Source organism: Vigna unguiculata, chromosome 3 (genome assembly GCF_037176805.1).
Source record: "Vigna unguiculata cultivar grain cowpea cultivar isolate G323 ecotype 2 chromosome 3, ASM3717680v1, whole genome shotgun sequence".
Lineage (NCBI taxonomy): Eukaryota > Viridiplantae > Streptophyta > Magnoliopsida > Fabales > Fabaceae > Vigna > Vigna unguiculata.
The window spans coordinates 44,059,539-44,079,270 of NC_140794.1; the positions used below are offsets into that span (position 1 = coordinate 44,059,539).

General features: G+C 33.8%; 1 protein-coding gene across 1 annotated transcript; it reads right to left on the reverse strand.

Moving 5' to 3' along the window:
- Nucleotides 1-11,985: 11,985 nt before the first annotated feature.
- LOC114177120 (protein STRICTOSIDINE SYNTHASE-LIKE 10-like) lies at nucleotides 11,986-16,518 on the reverse strand. Its single transcript, XM_028062371.2, has 3 exons — nucleotides 16,176-16,518; nucleotides 12,725-12,994; nucleotides 11,986-12,639 (listed from the first exon to the last, which is right to left on the reverse strand). The coding sequence occupies exons 1-3, from the start codon at nucleotides 16,433-16,435 to the stop codon at nucleotides 12,117-12,119; spliced, it is 1,053 nt and encodes a 350-aa protein (XP_027918172.1). The 5' UTR covers nucleotides 16,436-16,518; the 3' UTR covers nucleotides 11,986-12,116.
- Between the last annotated feature and the right edge of the window lie 3,214 nt (nucleotides 16,519-19,732).

Below are 19,732 nucleotides of genomic sequence, written 5' to 3' on the forward strand. Positions count from 1 at the left end.
CAAAACGAGGACGGGTTCGGGCAATACTCACGGGGACGGGTTTATTTGCCATCTCTACAAAAAACCGTCTAAAACTAAATTAAAAAAAAAAACTAACCTTTATTGAACACATTTCATTCAACCAATAATTCTACCATGATCCTCCTTTCCCTTTCCATGAAAACTTGAAAGCTGCATCCTACCCCATCAATCAATGATATGTATATGTGATAATGTTAATTTTTACCATTATCCAAGCTATATTTCATTAGCAAAATCATCTCTTCCAAAGCTTTTAACCTACTTAATCCTCAATTTTACCTTACTTTTGTAAATAAATACATTGTGGGTTACATTGATCTAAATATACCACTAATCCCCATTTTTTGTGTCCTTTTTGTAGATTGGAAGCTTTGCTCCAAAAGTCCAGACAAATGAGTGACCCGGAACAGCAAGGAGAAGAGCAAAAATATCAACAGGAAGCGCCCGGCGACACAGAGACAGCGCCAGGCGCAGCAGGCCGCCAATGTCAGGCGCCAGACAAGCGCCAGCCAGGCGCCACTACTGATCACCGCTTGGCGGCACCTGGCCACCGCCGGGCGGTAAATGAGAAATTTGCCCCCTGTTTGATGGCTAGCGCCTGGCGGTGAGACCCTTCGGCCAGGCGCCCGTTTTTGCTTATGTGGCAAGTTGGCTCTTTTTCTTCTGTTTTCGCGAGGGGAAACAGATCTTTGGCATTTTGGAGGCACGAAGAACACATTTGGAGAGCTTGGAGGAGTTCTAGGGCTTGTGGGAACAACTCCATCTTCCTCTTTGTATCTCTTTCTCTTCCATCTCTTTCATTTGCAAGCTTGAGCTCTCCATGACAATGGAGAGCTAAACCCATTTTTGTTGGGGTTAGATGTAGCCACGAAACTCTTGTGTAAATGCAAATGTTTTGATTATATATATGACTCTTTCATTAATTGCTAGTCTTCTTGTTTCTTCACTTAATGCTTGCATTGATTTAACCATCCATTGCATGATTTTTGGTTCATTGGGTGTGGAAATATCTTTTGAAACCTAGATTTGGAATAAGAAAACTCAATGGAGCTTGTACCTAGGAATGGGGCTTGACCCATTGATTGTCTTAAACCTTAGTGCATAAAGCAAATTTGCTTATTAAGAGTTCAAGGAATTGACTTTTAATAAGGAAATTTAGGCTCAATCCATTAAGGAATTAGGGTTTGAGTAAAATTGTGGGTTGACATTAGCATATTAATGAAGAGGATGTTAAATTGTAGTTGCATGAGAGCATAGTTGGTGAATTCTAACCCCGGCAATATCAAGTCATTTCATTTCTAATCTTGTCCATTCACTAAGTGCCTTTAACTTCCAAAGTTCAATTTTAATTATTTATGCAAAATTTAATTTCATACATTGAAACTCAAAATATGGATTTATTCATTAGTTTAAATTAGTCACTAATTACGCAATTAATTAGTATACATGAGTCTCTTGGGAAACGATATCCCGGTCTTACCGGTTACTACTTGTGCTACTTGGTACACTTGCCAAAGTCTTAACAATATGTTGTTAGAAAATGATTACTCAAATAATACTAATAATAATAAAAATATAAAATGATATAATAATAATTATTAAAGTAATAATAATACTAAAACATATATATAAAACAATGAATATTAATCAGAGATCAACAATTATAATAACAATAATAAATAAAATATAAAAGGTAAGGAGTAAAAATATCCTAGGTTGAGGCACGTATAGCGCTATCTTTATGGACAAAATGCCCCTACTGCACAAGGATAAACAAATACACATTCGTATGTGTTTCAAATCATATGTGTTTCTCTCCCAATATACAACAACCCGTTAGAACGATCGAGTGCAGCGAAGGATCTCCGAACCTTGTGAACACCACAATCTTAAAGATAATATAGAGAAGAAAGAATAACACTTTTAAGAAAAACTCTAGTGTCCGTTGTCTCTGTTGTCTTTTTTCCTATGCACCTACACTAGTGCAAAATTGCATTTTTACCTCGCCTTATAGGCCTCGATTGGCGAGGAACCGAAGCATATAATGGCACGGTGGCAATTTTGCAATTACAGGCAACTTTTATGCCTCGATTCACATAAAACCCGAAGCCAAAAGCGGTTATAGGCCTCGGTTAAAAAAAACATGTGCCAAAAGAGGTTATAGGCCTCGATTAAGGAAGCCCGAAGCCAAAAAGGTTGCCAGAAATTTCAAAAATGCCATTGACGTTGGGACTTATAGGCTTCGGTGGGGGAAAAGTCGGTGCCAAAAGGGGTTTTAGGCCTCGGGTGTTAGGGAACCGGAGCCAAAAGGTGTTATATGTCTCGATTGTAAGCTGAACCGAGGCCATATAGTTGATTTAGGGCTCAAATCGCGAACCCCTTTCTTCCTCGCGCGCGTTGTCTCCTCCATTTCTCTCTGCAAATGTCAGCCACTCCAACAACGCGAGCTCCCGTGCTGCCACTGCCACCGTCTCCCGTGCTTCCATTGCCACCGTTATGCTGCCACCGTTGCGCTGCCGTCGTTGTTGTCTCCTCCTCTCTCAGCGACTTCCGGCGAGACCACCACGCGAGACCACCACGTGAGACCACCACGCGAGCCCCCTGCCACCGTTGTGCTGCCGCTGTCTCGTTCCGCCTTCGGCCACACTGCTCCGGCCAGTCGTCCCTCTCTTTGTCTCTCCACAAGTGTTTCGACGTCCCTCCACCACCACGCGAGACCCTCTTCTTCTTCCACCAACTGCCATCGAATTTTCGCGCCTCCGGCCACTCTGCTCCGACCACCGTCACTGCACCTCCATTTCGTACGCGAACATTTTCCTTTTTTTGCCGCAATTGTTGTGCCGCGGTTTCTTTAAGGTAAATTTCCAACGCGTTTTTGTTTGGTTTTCTGTTTTGTGTATGTTAATTTTCAATTTTAGTTATTGAGAGTGTTAATTTGCATTGAGATTGAAATTGTTTAGAGTGTTTTGATTAATTTTGTGAAAGGATTGAGTCTCAATTTAAGAGCATGGTGTCTTCAAATGTAGAGCATTAAGTCTGAATTTAAGAGAATTGTAAGAACACTATAATTAAATAGGTAATATATGATGTTACGAAAATTGTTGTTTTTGCTTTTATTTGTTACTTATGACTTTCTCTTGTGTTATTTGTTATCTCTTGTAGCTCTCGAACGCATTGAATTGCATCATCTTCCACTGTCATCTGCTTTTTACGCGCTCCCAGGTTCTTAATTCTAATATTTTCCTATGATGCCAATATGTTGTTTGCTTTATATATTTGATTAATTATTTGCTAAAACATGTTGTTTGCTTTTCTTATATGTGAGTTAGCCTTAGTTTCCCGTTTGAGATTCAATACGAAAATTATGTATTGTCCCCGAGTTTTCATTTTGAAAAAATTACATTTTTTTTAAATTAGATATAAGGGGATACAATACTAATAATTTAAATGTATTGAATCTTGAATTGTCCGATTGGACAGTTTAAGAAGATTAATCACTTTCTAGTAATTTATTAGTGCATATATATATATATATATATATATATATATATATATATATATATATATATATATATATATATTTAAAATACATATCTTAAAATTCATGAATATTTGTCAATTGTGTTTTGTATTGATCTTCGGGTGCATATTTGATTGTGGTTTATAATCACTTTCATTTCGTGTATCCTGAAGGCAAATGCGAAATGCTGACAAAATTTCATGAAATTTAAGAAATGTATTTTAAAAGTAATATGTACCAATAAAATAAAGAAAGTGAATCTTCTTAAATGGGATAGGGTCACACCTTGATTACGACGTGAGCATTTATTCAAAGATTACTGAAATTGTTCACGCAATTTTAGTATGGATCGAGATTGGATTAATTTACCACGTATTAGCGCTGAGTATGAGAATGGAGTAGAGGAATTTATAAAATTTGCGCAACGTTATGAGGGGAGAAGTGATGATGAGGTGAAGTTCAGATGTCCTTGTGTCAACTGTTTGAATGGAAGAAAATTGAATACAACTCAAGTTAGAGAACATCTTATTTGTGATGGTTTCCTTAGAAGTTATACAATATGAACATGGTATGGCGAATTAATACACATTCCAACTATTTCTCAGACTGAATATCTTGCCAATTCCTCCATGAAAGAGCGACGGGAAGAGCGACGGGAAGAGCGAGTAGAAGTAGAAGAAGACAATATGGAGGACATGATACGGGATGTTGGCGCAGAAGCATTTGCACAAGCGCATGTGTATGAGACGATGTCTGCTGATGCAGAAACTCCGTTGTATGTTGGTTCACCTAAGTTCACGCGATTATCAATAGTTTTAAGACTTATGAATTTGAAAGCGACCAATGGTTGGACAGATAAAAGCTTCACAGAATTGTTCGTGCTCTTGAATGAAATGCTTCTTGAAAGAAATACTCTACCCACTCGAAACTATGACGCCAAGAAAATTCTTTGTCCGATGGGTATGGAGTATAAAAGGATACACGCATGTGCTAATGATTGCATATTATACAGAAAAGAATTTGAAGATTTGAAAAAATGTCCAAAGTGTGGGTCATCACGGTACAAGCAGAAAAGAAACAGTGAAGATAATGGTGAAATAGAGAAGGAAGGATTTGCTTTGAAAGTAGTCTGGTACCTTCCAATTGTGCCCAGACTTAAGCGTTTGTTTGCAAATCCTAAAGACGCTAAAAACCTTAGATGGCATGCAATTGAGAGAAGATGTGACGGACTCCTTCGTCATCCAACTGATTAAATGCAATGGAAAAATATTGATCAGGAATTTCCCAAGTTCGGTGAAGAATGTAGAAATATTCGTTTTGGCTTAGCTACCGATGGAATGAATCCATTTGGTAATTTAAGTACAAACCACAGTTGTTGGCCTGTTATATTATTCATTTACAACTTATCTCCTGGACTCTGCATGAAGAGAAAATACATGATGTTGTCTATGATGATATCTGGTCCAAAGCAGCCTGGAAATGACATAGATGTATATCTCAATCCTCTAGTTGAAGACTTGAAGTTGTTGTGGGTTGATGGTGTTGAAGTATTTGATATTGTTGCTTCTGAAACTTTCATGATGCATGCAATGCTATTTTGCACCATTAATGACTTTCCAACTTATGGTAATTTGTTAGGGTACAGTGTCAAGGGTAATAAAGCATGTCCTATATGTGAAGAAAACACTGCATCTCATCAATTGAAAAACGGAAGGAAGACCGTGTATTTGCGCCAACGAAGGTTTTTACAAGCTAATCATCCTTATCGAAGGTTAAAGAAAGCATTCAATGGACATCAAGAGAATGACAAAGCACCAACTCCATTAACTAGCATTCAAATTCATGAAAAAGTTAATAAAGTACATCATCTATTTGGTAAAACATCCAAGAAGTCATCTGCATCGAGCCCTTGGAAGAAAAAATCAATATTCTTTGACCTTCCATATTGGTCGAAGTTAGAAGTTAGGCATTGCATAGATGTCATGCATGTAGAGAAGAATGTGTGTGATAGCTTGATTGGTACACTACTCAACATTCAGGGAAAGACAAAAGATGGAGTAAATGTTCGTTTGGATTTGGTTGAAATGAAGATCCGAGAAGACTTGGCACCAAGGGAGGTTGGTAGGTGCACTTATTTGCCCCCTGCATGTTACACTATGTCCAGACAAGAGAAGATAAGTTTTTGCTTATGTTTAAAGAGTGTCAAGGTACCTCAAGGATACTCTTCAAATATTCAGAGTTTAGTGTCCATGCAAGACTTGAAGCTTGTTGGCCTAAAGTCTCACGATTGCCACATCTTAATGCAACAATTGTTACTTATAGCTATTCGTGGAATTTTACCCAAAAATGTTAGACAAACTATAATGCGTTTGTGTGCATTCTTCTCTTCAATTTGTAGCAAAGTCATTGATCCTTTAAAGTTAGATGAACTTCAAGCCAAAATTGTTATCATCTTGTGTCAGCTAGAGATGTTTTTCCCTCCATCATTTTTTGACATCATGGTACATTTACTTGTTCATGTGGTGAGAGAAATCAAGTTTTGTGGACCAGTATACTTAAGATGGATGTGTCCCACTGAACGTTACATGAAGATTTTGAAAGGGTATGTGAAAAATCAATATTGTCCAGAAGCTTCAATGATCGAAAAATATATTGCTGAAGAAAGTGTCGAGTTTTGTTCAGATTACATGGCAAAAGCAAAACCGATAGGAGTTCCTCATAGATCATGGTTGAACAGGTGTTCTATAAGTAACAACATCTGAGGTGTGAGTGTGGTTACCAAAAATCGCGAAGAGTTGATGCAAGCACACCTATACATATTGAACAACACAAATGAGGTAATGCCTTACTTATCTGCACACAAAGTCATTGTGAAAGAGAACAATCCAAGACAATCAGAGAAATGGCATTTGATGGAGCATAATAGAACATTCATGCCTTGGTTTAAATCTGAGGTTTTGAAAGATTCGCAATGCTCTGAGACTTTTATATGGTTAGCAAATGGGTTGAAATTTGATGTCATCTGTTGTACAGGTTATGAAATCAATAATTGCACATTCTATACAAAGTCTTTTGATGATAAAAGCACAGTACAAAATAGTAGAGTCAGTCTTGAAGCTGAGTCGCTACAATTTTCTACATCTAAAGATCAAAATCCCGTAGTAGGATCAATGATATATTATGGTGTAATACAAGAGATATGGGACCATGTTTACTATTCCACTGTTCAAATGTAAGTGGATTGACAATAAGAGTGGTGTCAAAATAGATGAATCAGGAATGACTCTAGTGGATTTTTGAAAGGTGGGTTATCGAGACGAGCCATTTATCATGGCACAACAAGCATCTCAGGTTTTCTATGTCAAAGATCCTGCGTCTGAACATTGGTTTGTCGCTCTTCATGGAAAAAAAACAGATTGATCCTAATGAAGAGAATATGAGTGATCTTAATATTGATGTCACCCACCCATTTAGAAGAACGATAAATGTTGATGAAATCCATCTAGTTGATGATGTACATGCAATTCGAGAAGATCACGATGAAGGAATATACATATGACCAATCAATAACTTTATGTATGAATTTCATATTCTTGTTAAAATTTAGGTGTTTTGTTAAATAATGTTTTATATATTATTTTATATGGTTCTTATTAATGTTTTTTTATGTTTTCATTTCACAGATACATGGCTGAACATTATACTTCATCAGAGGATGAACCACCTACTAAGAGACCCACCAGAGGAGCCACTAGGTTGAGAGAGCTCTTAATTAGAAGAGCTAAAGGTCAGAAAACACATGTTGATATTAACGTCGACACTGGTGAGCCTAGTGGTCGTTATGGGGACGTCTTCAAAAGCTATTTAGGAATGTTGGCATGAGAGAGAATATCAATCCTTACGCCATCTTTTGATCATGTCACTGAAGTTGATCGGGAAATAATATGGCAAGATTTATTGGTAACAAATATTAATGTTATTAACGTTATACTTTGATTTTGTTGATAATATGATAAATATTGTTGATGACATTTTCTATATTGCAGCTAACATTTGATATTCCAAATGTGCCGACGCTTAAACAAAAATATTTGTCATCGGTGGCTGAGAAATTTCGTGGTTTTAAGACCAAGTTGACGTCTAGGTATGTCTTTGGACATAAAAAGAATGAAAATCCATTGTTGAAATTACACTTGGATTGATGAAGACACATGGCGTCAATTTCTTGAGCTTCAGACATCTGAGGGATGGCAGATATGTTTATTTGAAATCATCAATAGCACAATTGATAATTATGCAAAATTTTAACTAATTCATAAAGTGGGTTTTATATGTTACAGGTAAAGAGGAAAAAGGCTCAAAGCATAAGTGCTCAAAATAAAAACCCGCACATATTATCTCGTGGTGGGTGTAGAAAACTTGAAGAGAAGATAATGACAGAAAAGAAAAAATCTAGGCCCCCACCTTCTGAGGGTGAAGATACTGAGCCTCCTTCACCACCACCACGTTATCAGAAGTGGAAGTTAGCCCGTTTACGCTCATCGGGCAACTACACTTCTGAATCTGCACGAGAAATCTCTGAGAAAATTGTAAGATACAATTCTTATCTAAATTGCTCGTTCATGTTTTTATATTGTATTTTTTTTATAAATTTTTTTGTTACATTGTAGGATTCGTTGATTGAGCAGACCTCCCAAGGAGGATTCATTCCAGAAGGTCGTCATGACATACTTGTTGCTGCAATTGGACGACCTGAGCACCCTGGACATGTGCGTGGTGCTGGATCAGGAGTCGGCATACGCCAATTTTTTGGTTCCTCCTCTCGTCAGTTTTCATGCAGTCATGGTGCTGATTATGAACAAAGACTAAAGGAAATGATCACGACGCAGGTGAGAGAATAACTAATGCGCCAATTTGAGCATTATGGCATTCGTTTGCCAGTGGATCATCCGCCAGAACTAGACCCATTTGTGCCTCCCACGGGTGAATTTGTTTTCTATAAGTTATGAATTGAATAAATGATATTTAATAAAGTAATTGAATAACATTGATAAATCGTTGACTCTAACAGGTAGAAGCGGAAAGGGGAGTTGTTCAACTCCACCCAGGGATGACATGGATGACACTCATCCATGTCAGCTATATATTTGGGATGGTACAGAGAAGACACTAGTGGCTCGTGGAAAAGTATTTGAGGCAGCCACAGTTCTTCATGGCATGGAGTTATCAGAGGATGAGGTTAAGGTCACGGCAGAGGAGGTTCTCATGCCGTTTGCTTTAGTTCCTGTGCCAACAGATGAGGTGTATATTGTGGCACAGGCATTCTAGTGTTTCCTCGCCTGGCCTAGAGATTTGGTTGTTACTGACCCCCCGGTACAGACTCTTAAACCCACAAATATACTACATTTTTAAGTTTACATGTTTATTATATTCAAACTTAAATTATATTCCATTTTAACTGAAATTGCATCAATATAGGAAAAACCTCAATCAAAGAAGATTCTTCTTTCTTTGGACGATCCTCTTGGTGCATTGCTCCAACTTGCAGAAATCATAGCTGATAAGCCGATGCAGGTTCCTTGGGATGCTAACATTTTTTGGAGAGATTTTGACATCCCACTTTACTTGCATTCCCAAGATGTCTTGGAGCTTGCACGGGGACAAGAGAAACTCAATATTACCATTATTCAGTTATGGATGATGTAAGTCTTTTAGTCATTATATATAGTTATTTGATATATTTATCTATTTACTTATATCAAATCAATTTTTGGTTCAGGTATTTGTCTGGTGTCACTGAAACTATGGGGCTGAATGATCTATATGGGTTTATAGACCCCCAACTCACCCATGAAGGCAACAAGTTTGATGACATCCAAGCATATGTGACCAAATGCTTTCAACGTGGAAAAGAAATTTATTTTGTCCCTTATGTTGCTGGGTAAGTCATTTTTGTTAACTTATGAATATAATCAGTCATTTTAATGCATAACAATGAATTTATTTTCTTATCAGGCGTCATTGGAAGTTACTTTTGGTTTCCCTAAGGGAGAACCTTGCTGTATGGTTTTGCTCTTTGCATCGCCCTCCCCCCAACCATCTTAGACAAGTGATAGATTGGTAAGAACCTCAATATCAATCTTATGAATATGGCATGTTATATAAAAATATCCTAACTTATTCCCTATATCATAGTTCAATTGCTGCACATAACATGTTATTAGGGAGATCAATGGCTAAGGCAAAAGGTCTTGTATGGTGTTCTCTCCAGGTTTGATATTTCTATCCATATCTTTATAATTGTTTGCTTGATTTTCTTCCTTAATTAATTGTAACGTTGTTAATATAATGTAGTGTAATAGACAAACCGGCTCATATGAGTGCGGTTACTATATAATGCAATGGATGACAACCACTGTGCGTGCTCGTATTACAACAAATTGGGAAACGGTAATATATATTTGAATTAAAACGAATACTTTGCAATATTTTCTTTTTATATACTAACTTAACTTAATCTATTATTTTGTAGACATTCAAGAGTCATGCAGCAATTCCCGCAAAGTCCATCAAGTTTGGTAGGATAGCATGTGCCAAATATATAATTGAAATGTACAATACTATGAATTAGGACATGTATCTTGATTGTAAATGATTTGTAATTGTCTTTTAAATGAATTTGAATTGTGGATGTGTTATAAAATATTCTGTTCTGGTCTATTCTGGTCTGTGCTGGATGCTGAACAAAATTTGCAGGTTTAAATGTGGGAATAACACCAAAACAGAAACTGCATTAAAAAAAAATAACATATTAGGTCTCGGTTCATACCAGAACCGAAGCAAAAAACGTACATATGGCCTCGGGTGCAACCAAAACCGAGGCCAAAAGGGGATCGAATTTAAAAAAAAAAAAGGAAAAAGAAGCACATATGGCCTCGAGTGCAACCAAAACCAAGGCCAAAAGGGGACCGAATTTATAAAAAAAAAAAAAGCACATATGGCCTCGGGTGGAACCAAAACCGAGGCCAAAAGGCCGGGCTCTATGGCCTCGGGTTCCATTGAACCGAGACAGAAGAGGGCTCTATGGCTTCGGTTCTTAACCGAGGCCAAACGCTATCCTCTTTCAGCCTCGCCCCAATATGCTTCGGTTCGGGAATCGGTGCAGAATATTAAAAACAACCGCTGTCAAAGCCCCTTCCTACACTGGTGCTAGGTGGTATTTATAGAGAAAATGAAGACAAAGAAGTAAATAGTAATAAGAATATAACCGTTAGCCATTAAAAACATTAACCTATAAATTAAAGGTCTATAAAATCATGAGTAACAATAAGTTTTTTATTTTAATTATTTATTTTTTAAATTATATTAAAATATTTCCAACACATGTATTTTTAAGAGTGTCACTAAGGAGAGTTTATATATATGTGTAGCAAAATTGCAAAATTTCCAAGAACATCAAGATTCTCGGAAAACCATCACAACTACAAATTGGTCTAATTTTCTTGTCGAATATGTTCAGTTACTTTTCTTTTTTGAATCATTTGTCTTATAAATTTTCTTTCCTAGAGTCTTTTGTTATCTTAAATTTGTATGATATTTTTTTTTAACTTTTGTAAATTGAGATTGTGTGATAGAGTATCAGTTGGAAGTCCCACATCGACTAGAAATAAGACTAATTCATGATATATAAGTGAGGTGCAAACCTTACCTTACAAGTTGATTTTGTGGGGTTGAGTTAGGCTTAAAGCCCACATCTAACACATGTTAAAAGTGGGTTTTAAGCCAAACTTAAATTCACAAAATCTCTTTTTACAAAAAAAAAAAATACATCAAAATCATAGGCCTATAAAAGCTTGCAAAATTATTTTACATATATAGTATTAATTACGAGACTCTTGCATAATATTTGGTTGCAAAGTTTTCACTAAAAGTTGTCTTATTGGTATATTTCTTGTAAAAGAATCAAGTCTTTTGACAAGCTTTTCTTCGTTTTTTCCTTCCAATTTGTCACAAAAACAATTGTCTTTTTTAGGTGTAAACTTTCTTGTTTTTATCCCTTTTTAGTTTATTATAAGTTTTTAAACTTATTTACGTTTTGTTTGATAGTTTTTTCTTCTTTTCTTTGTTTAAATGTTTGCAAAAGTAAGAAGAGATCGTCCTTCACTTGGAAGCGTACGAGAGAAGACTAAAACTCACCTAAAGAACATATTTGCAAGTGAGAATCTTTCTTTTTCTTTCTACATCCTCGAGTGATTGTGAAACCTCCTTCAACATAAACACTATTTTCTTTACAATTCATTTTAACAATAGAATAATATATATTATTAATATTTTAAGTTACAAAAAAAAATAAAAATACAGTAGTAGTTGTGAAATGAATGTTCTGTCTTTTTATAGGTGGAAAGATCTCTACGGTGAACTTCGTTGGAGCGGAATCGTAGGAGTTTGGGTGGGAAAGTACTCATTACTGAGAATTTCATTATACATCGGAAAACATACACAAACAAATGGAGTTTTGATTTTGATATAAAATAAAATAAAAAACAAAGAAAGAAAACAGAAGCAGATAGAAAAACTAGGGTTTGATGACAGCAACGTAAGGTTGCACTGCAGAACCTATCCACAAAGTTCCATCATGTTCTTCCACTTCACTAACGGAGTTAAGCTGTTGTCCATATCTTCCATCCAACACCTCAACCACATTCCCCTCTCCGTCAAATTTAATCGCCACAGGATCTGTCGTCCACGGAACTGTCGTTTCAACTTCCGTTCCCTCTTCCAAACCATTGATCCTTCCCCTCCCACTGTTAAGTGCCACCCAGAATTCCCCTTTTGCGTTCCTCTTTATGTTATCTGGGGAACGCGGAACCTGCGCAAAAGTTTCAATGTTGTTGCCGCCGCCGCCGTCGCTAAGCGCCATTTTCAAGATCTTGAAAGTGGTTGATTCCGCCACCAGAATGAAGGAGTTGTCCCTGCTCAGCGCCACACCGTTGGGGAATGCCAAACCTTTCACCAACACATACACTCTTCCGCTACTGGGCACGTATTTCAGCAACCTTCCTGTTCTGTCCCCGCTCAGAATTATCGACATGTAAACCCTTTTTCGTTCACACAAACCACAACACTATAATCACTCACAAAGCATTCGAATTTTTAACACGCTAACATGAGTTGAGAATTTACCTTCTCTGGAATAGGATGCTGCTATCTGTGAAGTAAACTTCACCGGTTTTGGGGTGAATGTCCAAGGCATTTGTGAACCTAAACGGAACCCCTTCTGCAGAAGTGGCTAACTGCTTAGCCACTCCACCACCTGGTCCTACCATTAGAAGCCCGAAGTATGCATCTGCAATGTACAGATCACAAGTCACACTGTTGAATTTCAGACCCAAGGGTCTTCCACACATTGATTCCATGCTTTCGTCTGTTAACCCATCACACACTTTCTTGTCCCTGCATAATCGCATCACAAGTCAGAAAAACACTAAGAATTTTACCTAAACTGCTACAAAATAGAAAGAACAACCTTGTTGCCAACTATAGTTTTCTTTGGTAAAAAGTGTACAAATGTAATACTATATTATGAATTATAAAATCAGATGAGAGAGTTATTAGTTAAGCAATAAGATATAAATATTTTTTTTAAGTTTTTAAATAAATTTTAAATAATAAAAAATGTATAGTCTATTTGTGAGCCATCGCATGAAATAAATTTTCGAAAAGGTGGGTTAATGTTTAGTCTATTATAACCTGGGTGGCCCCATTCAACCAATTAAATATATTAAATAAAAAGTAGACAGAATTTTTATTTTAATTCGTTAAATTTTTTTCTGTCTTTTATTTTAAAAAAGTTTATTGAAGTAAGTATTCATGGTCTTCCTCCCTTTTTGTTTGATGCTGTACTGTTCTCAATATCAATGAATATTAAATATTTTTATTCTATTCTTAATTATTTGTTGTGGAATTAGAAAAAAAAAACAGAGATAATAAATAATCTAATTGCAAATTTTAATTAGAGGTCGATATATATATACATATATATATATATATATATATATATATATATATATAATAATCTAATTGCAAATTTTAATTAGAGGTCGAGATATATATATATATATATATATATATATATATATATATATATATATATATATATATGTGCGCGCGCGCGCGCAAATGGATCGTATATGCTTTCTAGATAGATGGATAGAAAATCCTTCATAATGTGTATTTGACAAAATACTGAAACTTTTGACATGATCACATTTGATTCACTGTTTACATAAAAAGAAAACTCTTATTTTCTTTAATAGGGTTGTTTGACTAATCAATATGCACATTTTTGTTATTCACATTTGTTATTATCATCATTTTTGGCGGTGATTACCCACCATAATTCTCGTCACTATTCCACTATATATATCATCATAAAACAACATTCATATTCATAATACTACTACTATTATTATTATAGTATTATTATTATTATTACTATAATTATTTCTTCGACAACTGTTATTTCGTATAACTATGTTTATTATAATTATTATTACCATCATTATCATAATAACTACTATTACTATTATAACTATCAACATAGATATTATAGTCATCATTATTATAATTATCATAACTCACTGAAAAATTCATAAAATCATTTTTTTATCTTATTTTCTTAACTATATTCTTATCTACCCTTATATTTTATCATATATTCAAAAATAACATCAATTAAACAGGACACTTCATTAATTCAAATAACCCATTATTAATTTTCTAAACAACAATCTAGTACTGTACCATTATATCACAGAACCGGTCTCATATCTATATACCAGTGGTTGAACACATTACAGTTGTATCACATTACCCAAAAAAATAACATTTAACAAGCTCACATAAACCCTAAGTTAAACAAGTATTTTGTGGTTGTAGTAAAGAAGTAAGTTTGCATGGAGAGTGGCATTTTTCAAGTTTTTTTTTTTTGTTGAGAAATAATTAATTTTAGGATATTTGAATTTAATTAATATGGACTAAAGAAATTGACAGAGTGATTCATTTATGAGTGGGGTTAAGAGAGGGTGAGGCAGAAGGCAGAGCAATAATTAAAAGGAGCACTGAAGGGTGAAATTGGTATGTCAATTCCTAATAAATGAGCATTTGTATAATTGTCTAAAACTGAAAACGATGGATAACTATCAACAACAAAAACTAAACCCTAAACAGCCTGGCTTCCACATCAACTTGCCCCTTTCATACAAAAACAACAATATCTAACTCTAAACTTCAACACCAACACAAAATCTTTATCTTCGGAGGAATTCTTGTTTCTTCTTATACACCTTCCTAACTGTTTTATTTTTTTTATATTTCAAATCTGCCCTAATTTTTACTATAATATCACTGTACTTGTTATAAATACCTGCTTTTATTGACACCTCTTAAAGTGTAGGATTACACATTTTTGGATTCTCAGACAAGAACATCATTGTTATATAAAATAAAATAATACTCCCTCCAAGTAAATTATATTCAAAACCGACAAAAACATATTCGTGTTAGATCATGTCTATTATTTATAGCAACCATGAGCACACACCGTGTTATGCTTTTCACATAATGCAGGGAAGATAGCGTAAAGGTAAAAAAGTGAAAAATATTAAAATAAATTCAACAAAAATTCAAATTTTGTTATTATAATTTACTCTATTATATATAATATATCAAGCAATAATCTAATATAAAATTATGAAATAGTTATTGTAGATTGATGATAGTGTATAACATTATATATTATATTGAATAATATATCACATAAACTAGAATTGAAGTAAGTTTAGTTTGCAAACTTATAAGGATTGTGCTACACATTTTACAAGATAAAATTTTGAAATAAATAGTTAAATAGTAACAACAATTTATATGCTGAACTAACGGTTCTCGACTCTTTATATAATAGAGTAACTCTGACACTCTATATAATATCTTTATTTAAAAGAAAAATAAAAATTAACATTTTTAAGTTAACAAATTCAAATTCATTTTCCACACCCTGTTTTTGACTAATACTATACAATACTCTATCAATTTTCTTAATTATCTGGACCAGCTAGTGACCACTCAGTTTTCTAACAGTGCTCATGTTTTTCTCAGGACATGTTCAAATCAAACTGATCTAATCCTATGATCAAATTGGCTTATGAAATTCTGTTGAGAAAAGGTTGAGTTGTGGTCCAAATCAAGAAAAAGAAAGAGGGTGTGTGAGTACCACAGAAAAGAAAACAAACGAATGATCAAGAGTTATATTATGAGAACCAAGATAAATGTGTCTGAAACTGAACCCTGGTCTTCGGTTTGAACATAGCAGCACCCTCATTGGTCTCAGGTTGGAGACAAGACAGTTCCTTCGTTCTTCCAACATAACATTCTTAAGGGCGGGGACCGGTCCTAAGGAATAATATTGTTGACAACACACGGCACAACACAGTGTTTGTTTTTTTTTTCCTTGATTAATATTATAGTTCAACAGTAGTAGGGTTCACGCAGATGCAAGTTGCATACAGATTAGAACACTGATTATATATAGTTTATATTTATATATATATATATATATATATATATATAGATATACCTGTGTGGAGAGGTAACTGCAAAGTCAATCCACTGTTTGTTTGTGGCATGCCACTTGAGGATTCTGCCATCAGAAACTCCAACATATGGTCCTATACCATGGCAATCGAAGGCTACACTTTCAGAACCAAAAACTGAGTGAGGAAGATTAAACTGGGAATAGGATTTGAGGCCATCTAGAACGGAAGCAGCTTCATGAGAAACAAAATGAGTAGTGAGGTGGAAGAGGAATAGAAGTAAGGGAAGAGTAGATAGATTCATTGTAATTGTGAGGAAAAACTTGCAGAGGCTGTACTTCACATGAATAATTAATTGGAGGGTTGTGTGTATATTACAATTACAATGCAGGCACACACACACATATATATATATATATATATAGTATCGTACCTGGACATCCTGGAACATTATGTTAGGTCAAAATCAACATTAACTATAGCCAGTTGGTTGGCGCCATATTTCAGTGTCATTTGACTTTGTCCTCTCTCTTTCTGTCTCCAAAATTCAATTCTATTTGGATGAAGATTAATGGAGGATGAGGTTAGAACTTTCTTTTTCCAAAAAAGATAAATCAAATGTCGATATGCAGGTTGGTTTTCTTTTTTTAGGTAGTAATAGCCTCGGTTCGTTTTAGTTTCTGCTATTACTATGGATGTTAGTATTTATTACTTATTAGTGGGGATATATAAAGATATTCCAGTGTAGAAAGGAATCGCGGTTAGAGCAAAAATATTTGTTGAGATTATAAGTGTCATAAAACTTCAATTATATGTACGAAACTTCTTTTTTTTTAAATCTTTGTTTCACATTTATTCAATATTCTATTTTAAAATCTATCCAATTGTAATTTCTTTTAAAATTTAATATTTAAAAAAAAAGGTGTGTTTTTAAATAAAATTTTGATAATATTATAAATAGAAAAATGATAGGTTAACAAAATTTTTGTTTTATAAACTTTCTATTTAGGTAAAAAAGGGTACTATTTTATTATTTTATTTTAGTTAAAAAATAAAAATTTAATCTATTTTAATTCTATTTATAAAAATTTTGTCAAATATTTCAAAAAAAAAATGTCAAAAATAATTTTCCTTAAAAGAATATGGAAACATAAAAAGGAGTACGAGAAGAATGCATAGTTATCCAAAGTGATTATGATTCACCGAATTGGGTTGAGTGTTGTCCAACCTGTAAGTGGGAATGCATTATTTATTAATCAACCGAATTGGGTTCAATTATGTCAAACTGAGCTTAATTTTGCTGTTGGACAACATCAAGAAAAGTCTTTAGATAAGTCTAATCAAACATTATCTTTCAACATTAGTTTATGGGTTCTATACCTGTTTATATTCAGTAATTCTAGTGAAATCCAACATTAACCAGAGATAACACCTTATAAGAATTAGATATAAGGTTATTTAATGTTAAAGTTAGAAAAAAAAAATATGAGTTTAATTCTTCTTATTAATATTTGAAAGTTATAAGATTAGTTTGATAAATTTGAAAAAAAAAAGTAAAAGAAATTATGAATTCAATTCTCATTATCAAAATACTAATAACTATCCTTTATCGATAATTAAATTTAAAATTCAACTATTAACACAAATAATAAAATAAAACCATTATAAAATATTTACTTGTTTTCTTTACTCATGGTACTATCAAATTATTTATTGTCTGATTAAAATATGATCACGTGAAAATCATGAGATACACTAATAAACTAATTATTCAATTAAATATATAATAATCAACATTATATATAGTTAAATATATAAACTTAGCAGACATCTTATCAACATTATTATTATTATTATTATTATTATTATTATTATTATAATTATTAATATTATTATTATTATTATTAACCTACAAATATTAGTATAAGGTTAAACTTATTAACTAACATATCTTATTTGCATAACAAATTACTCCCTTTATTATAGATCTTATTTAACACGTTGTAACAAACTAATTTTTTACACATTTTATTGAGTATAAATGACTTCAGTGTAAAATTGATGTTCTAAAATTGATGTTAGGAAAATTTCATTAGTTCTCTTCATCAAATTACCAAAATATGATTGCATTTTTTTTTTATCAGCAAGTGTGTGTGTATATATATATATATATATATATATATATATATATATTCTTTATTTTTTTAGAACACTAGGGGTGCTCCAACCTTTATACAACTATAAAAAGTTTTTCATAATATAGTGTACCTACAATACAAAATGATTTGTGCATTTATAAGTCAAAAAAATCCTAACTTGTATCCATCAGGACAGTCCAATTGTAAATCAAACACCATATATAGCAATTGTAGTATGGCCGATGTACTGTATCATGTTTTGACAGCGAACTCCCACAAAATAATCTGCCTAATTATGCTTTGCATCGTGTTCTGTCAACAGGTGTCTGCAAATATGTTTTAGTTCTCATATGTGTTTATGTATGCATTGGTCTATCAACATTCCTCTTTAGATAATGTCCACCACAGCCAATTACCAATGTCTTTAATCTGTATTTCTTTATATGCTCATTGCACTGCTCAGCTATCAGTTTTACCTCGAAAGGAAACACAAAATTATAGCAAAAAATTTTTAGTGAGCAAAAGTTTTGATACTGATAGGTAGAGTGGAAATATAGAACCATTCATATATTATACCAAAGAATCTAATAATACTTTTCATGCCTACGGTCGTGATAATCCCATGTTATCTTATAGATTTTAGGCATGATAAAGGATTAAGACACCAATCAGAATAAGAAAATTCTGCTTTTGGAAATTTAGTACTTATCCATCCCCATGTTTTCAATTGTGCAACAGTGAACATTTCTATATTGTCGATCGTTCCACCACTACAAATAATGTTATTTCTTTGTTTCTAGATAACCCAAACTATTGTCATCCACATACATTTCCATGCATTATTTTGTTTACCATCTATACCAAAAAGATAAAAATGATTAAAGTGTTGTATTGGCATGAAATGATTGACATTGCTAACATCCACCCATTTGTTGCACATGTTCTACACTCCATGGTCACATCACAAGTAAAAAATAAATGACTGCTGGATTCATCAACTAACCTACACATATTGCATAAATTATCAGTTATATTTATTCCCCTTCTACCCAAATTATCTTTTGTAGCGACTTTGTTCAAAAGAACTTTCTAGGCAAAATGTTGAGCGGAAGCAAGGGCCTTGACTTTTCAAAATTTATCAAACTCTAATGTTTCTTCAAAGATAGTGACGTCTAACAATTTTCTATAGGCTGAACTAACAGTAAAGGTATGTGAATTCTTGTCTACCCATACCCAACAATCATTATTCTCCCTTCTGAGATGATTGCATAATGTTAGTTTAACCTACTCTTGTATGATAGTTTTATATCCTCCAAGAAGCAACAATTTCAAGGATCCATAATATATTGCTTTATAATTTTGGATTAAAGGTGGTATATTGGTTTCTTATATTAGTTTATTTCACAACTTTTTAACTTAAGAATAAAACTTTAAATTTAACTAAACTCTATAAAATTGAACTC

Bases quoted from the DNA above. Each gene is read 5' to 3' on its own strand.
- LOC114177120 (XM_028062371.2), bottom strand. From the start codon at position 16,435: ATGAATCTATCTACTCTTCCCTTACTTCTATTCCTCTTCCACCTCACT. The intron at 12,995-16,175 runs GTATATCTATAT...GCGATTATGCAG, and splicing joins GCAGTTACCTCTCCACACAG to GGACAAGAAAGTGTGTGATG. The intron at 12,640-12,724 runs GTAAATTCTCAA...TGAACGAAAAAG, and splicing joins AGCATCCTATTCCAGAGAAG to GGTTTACATGTCGATAATTC.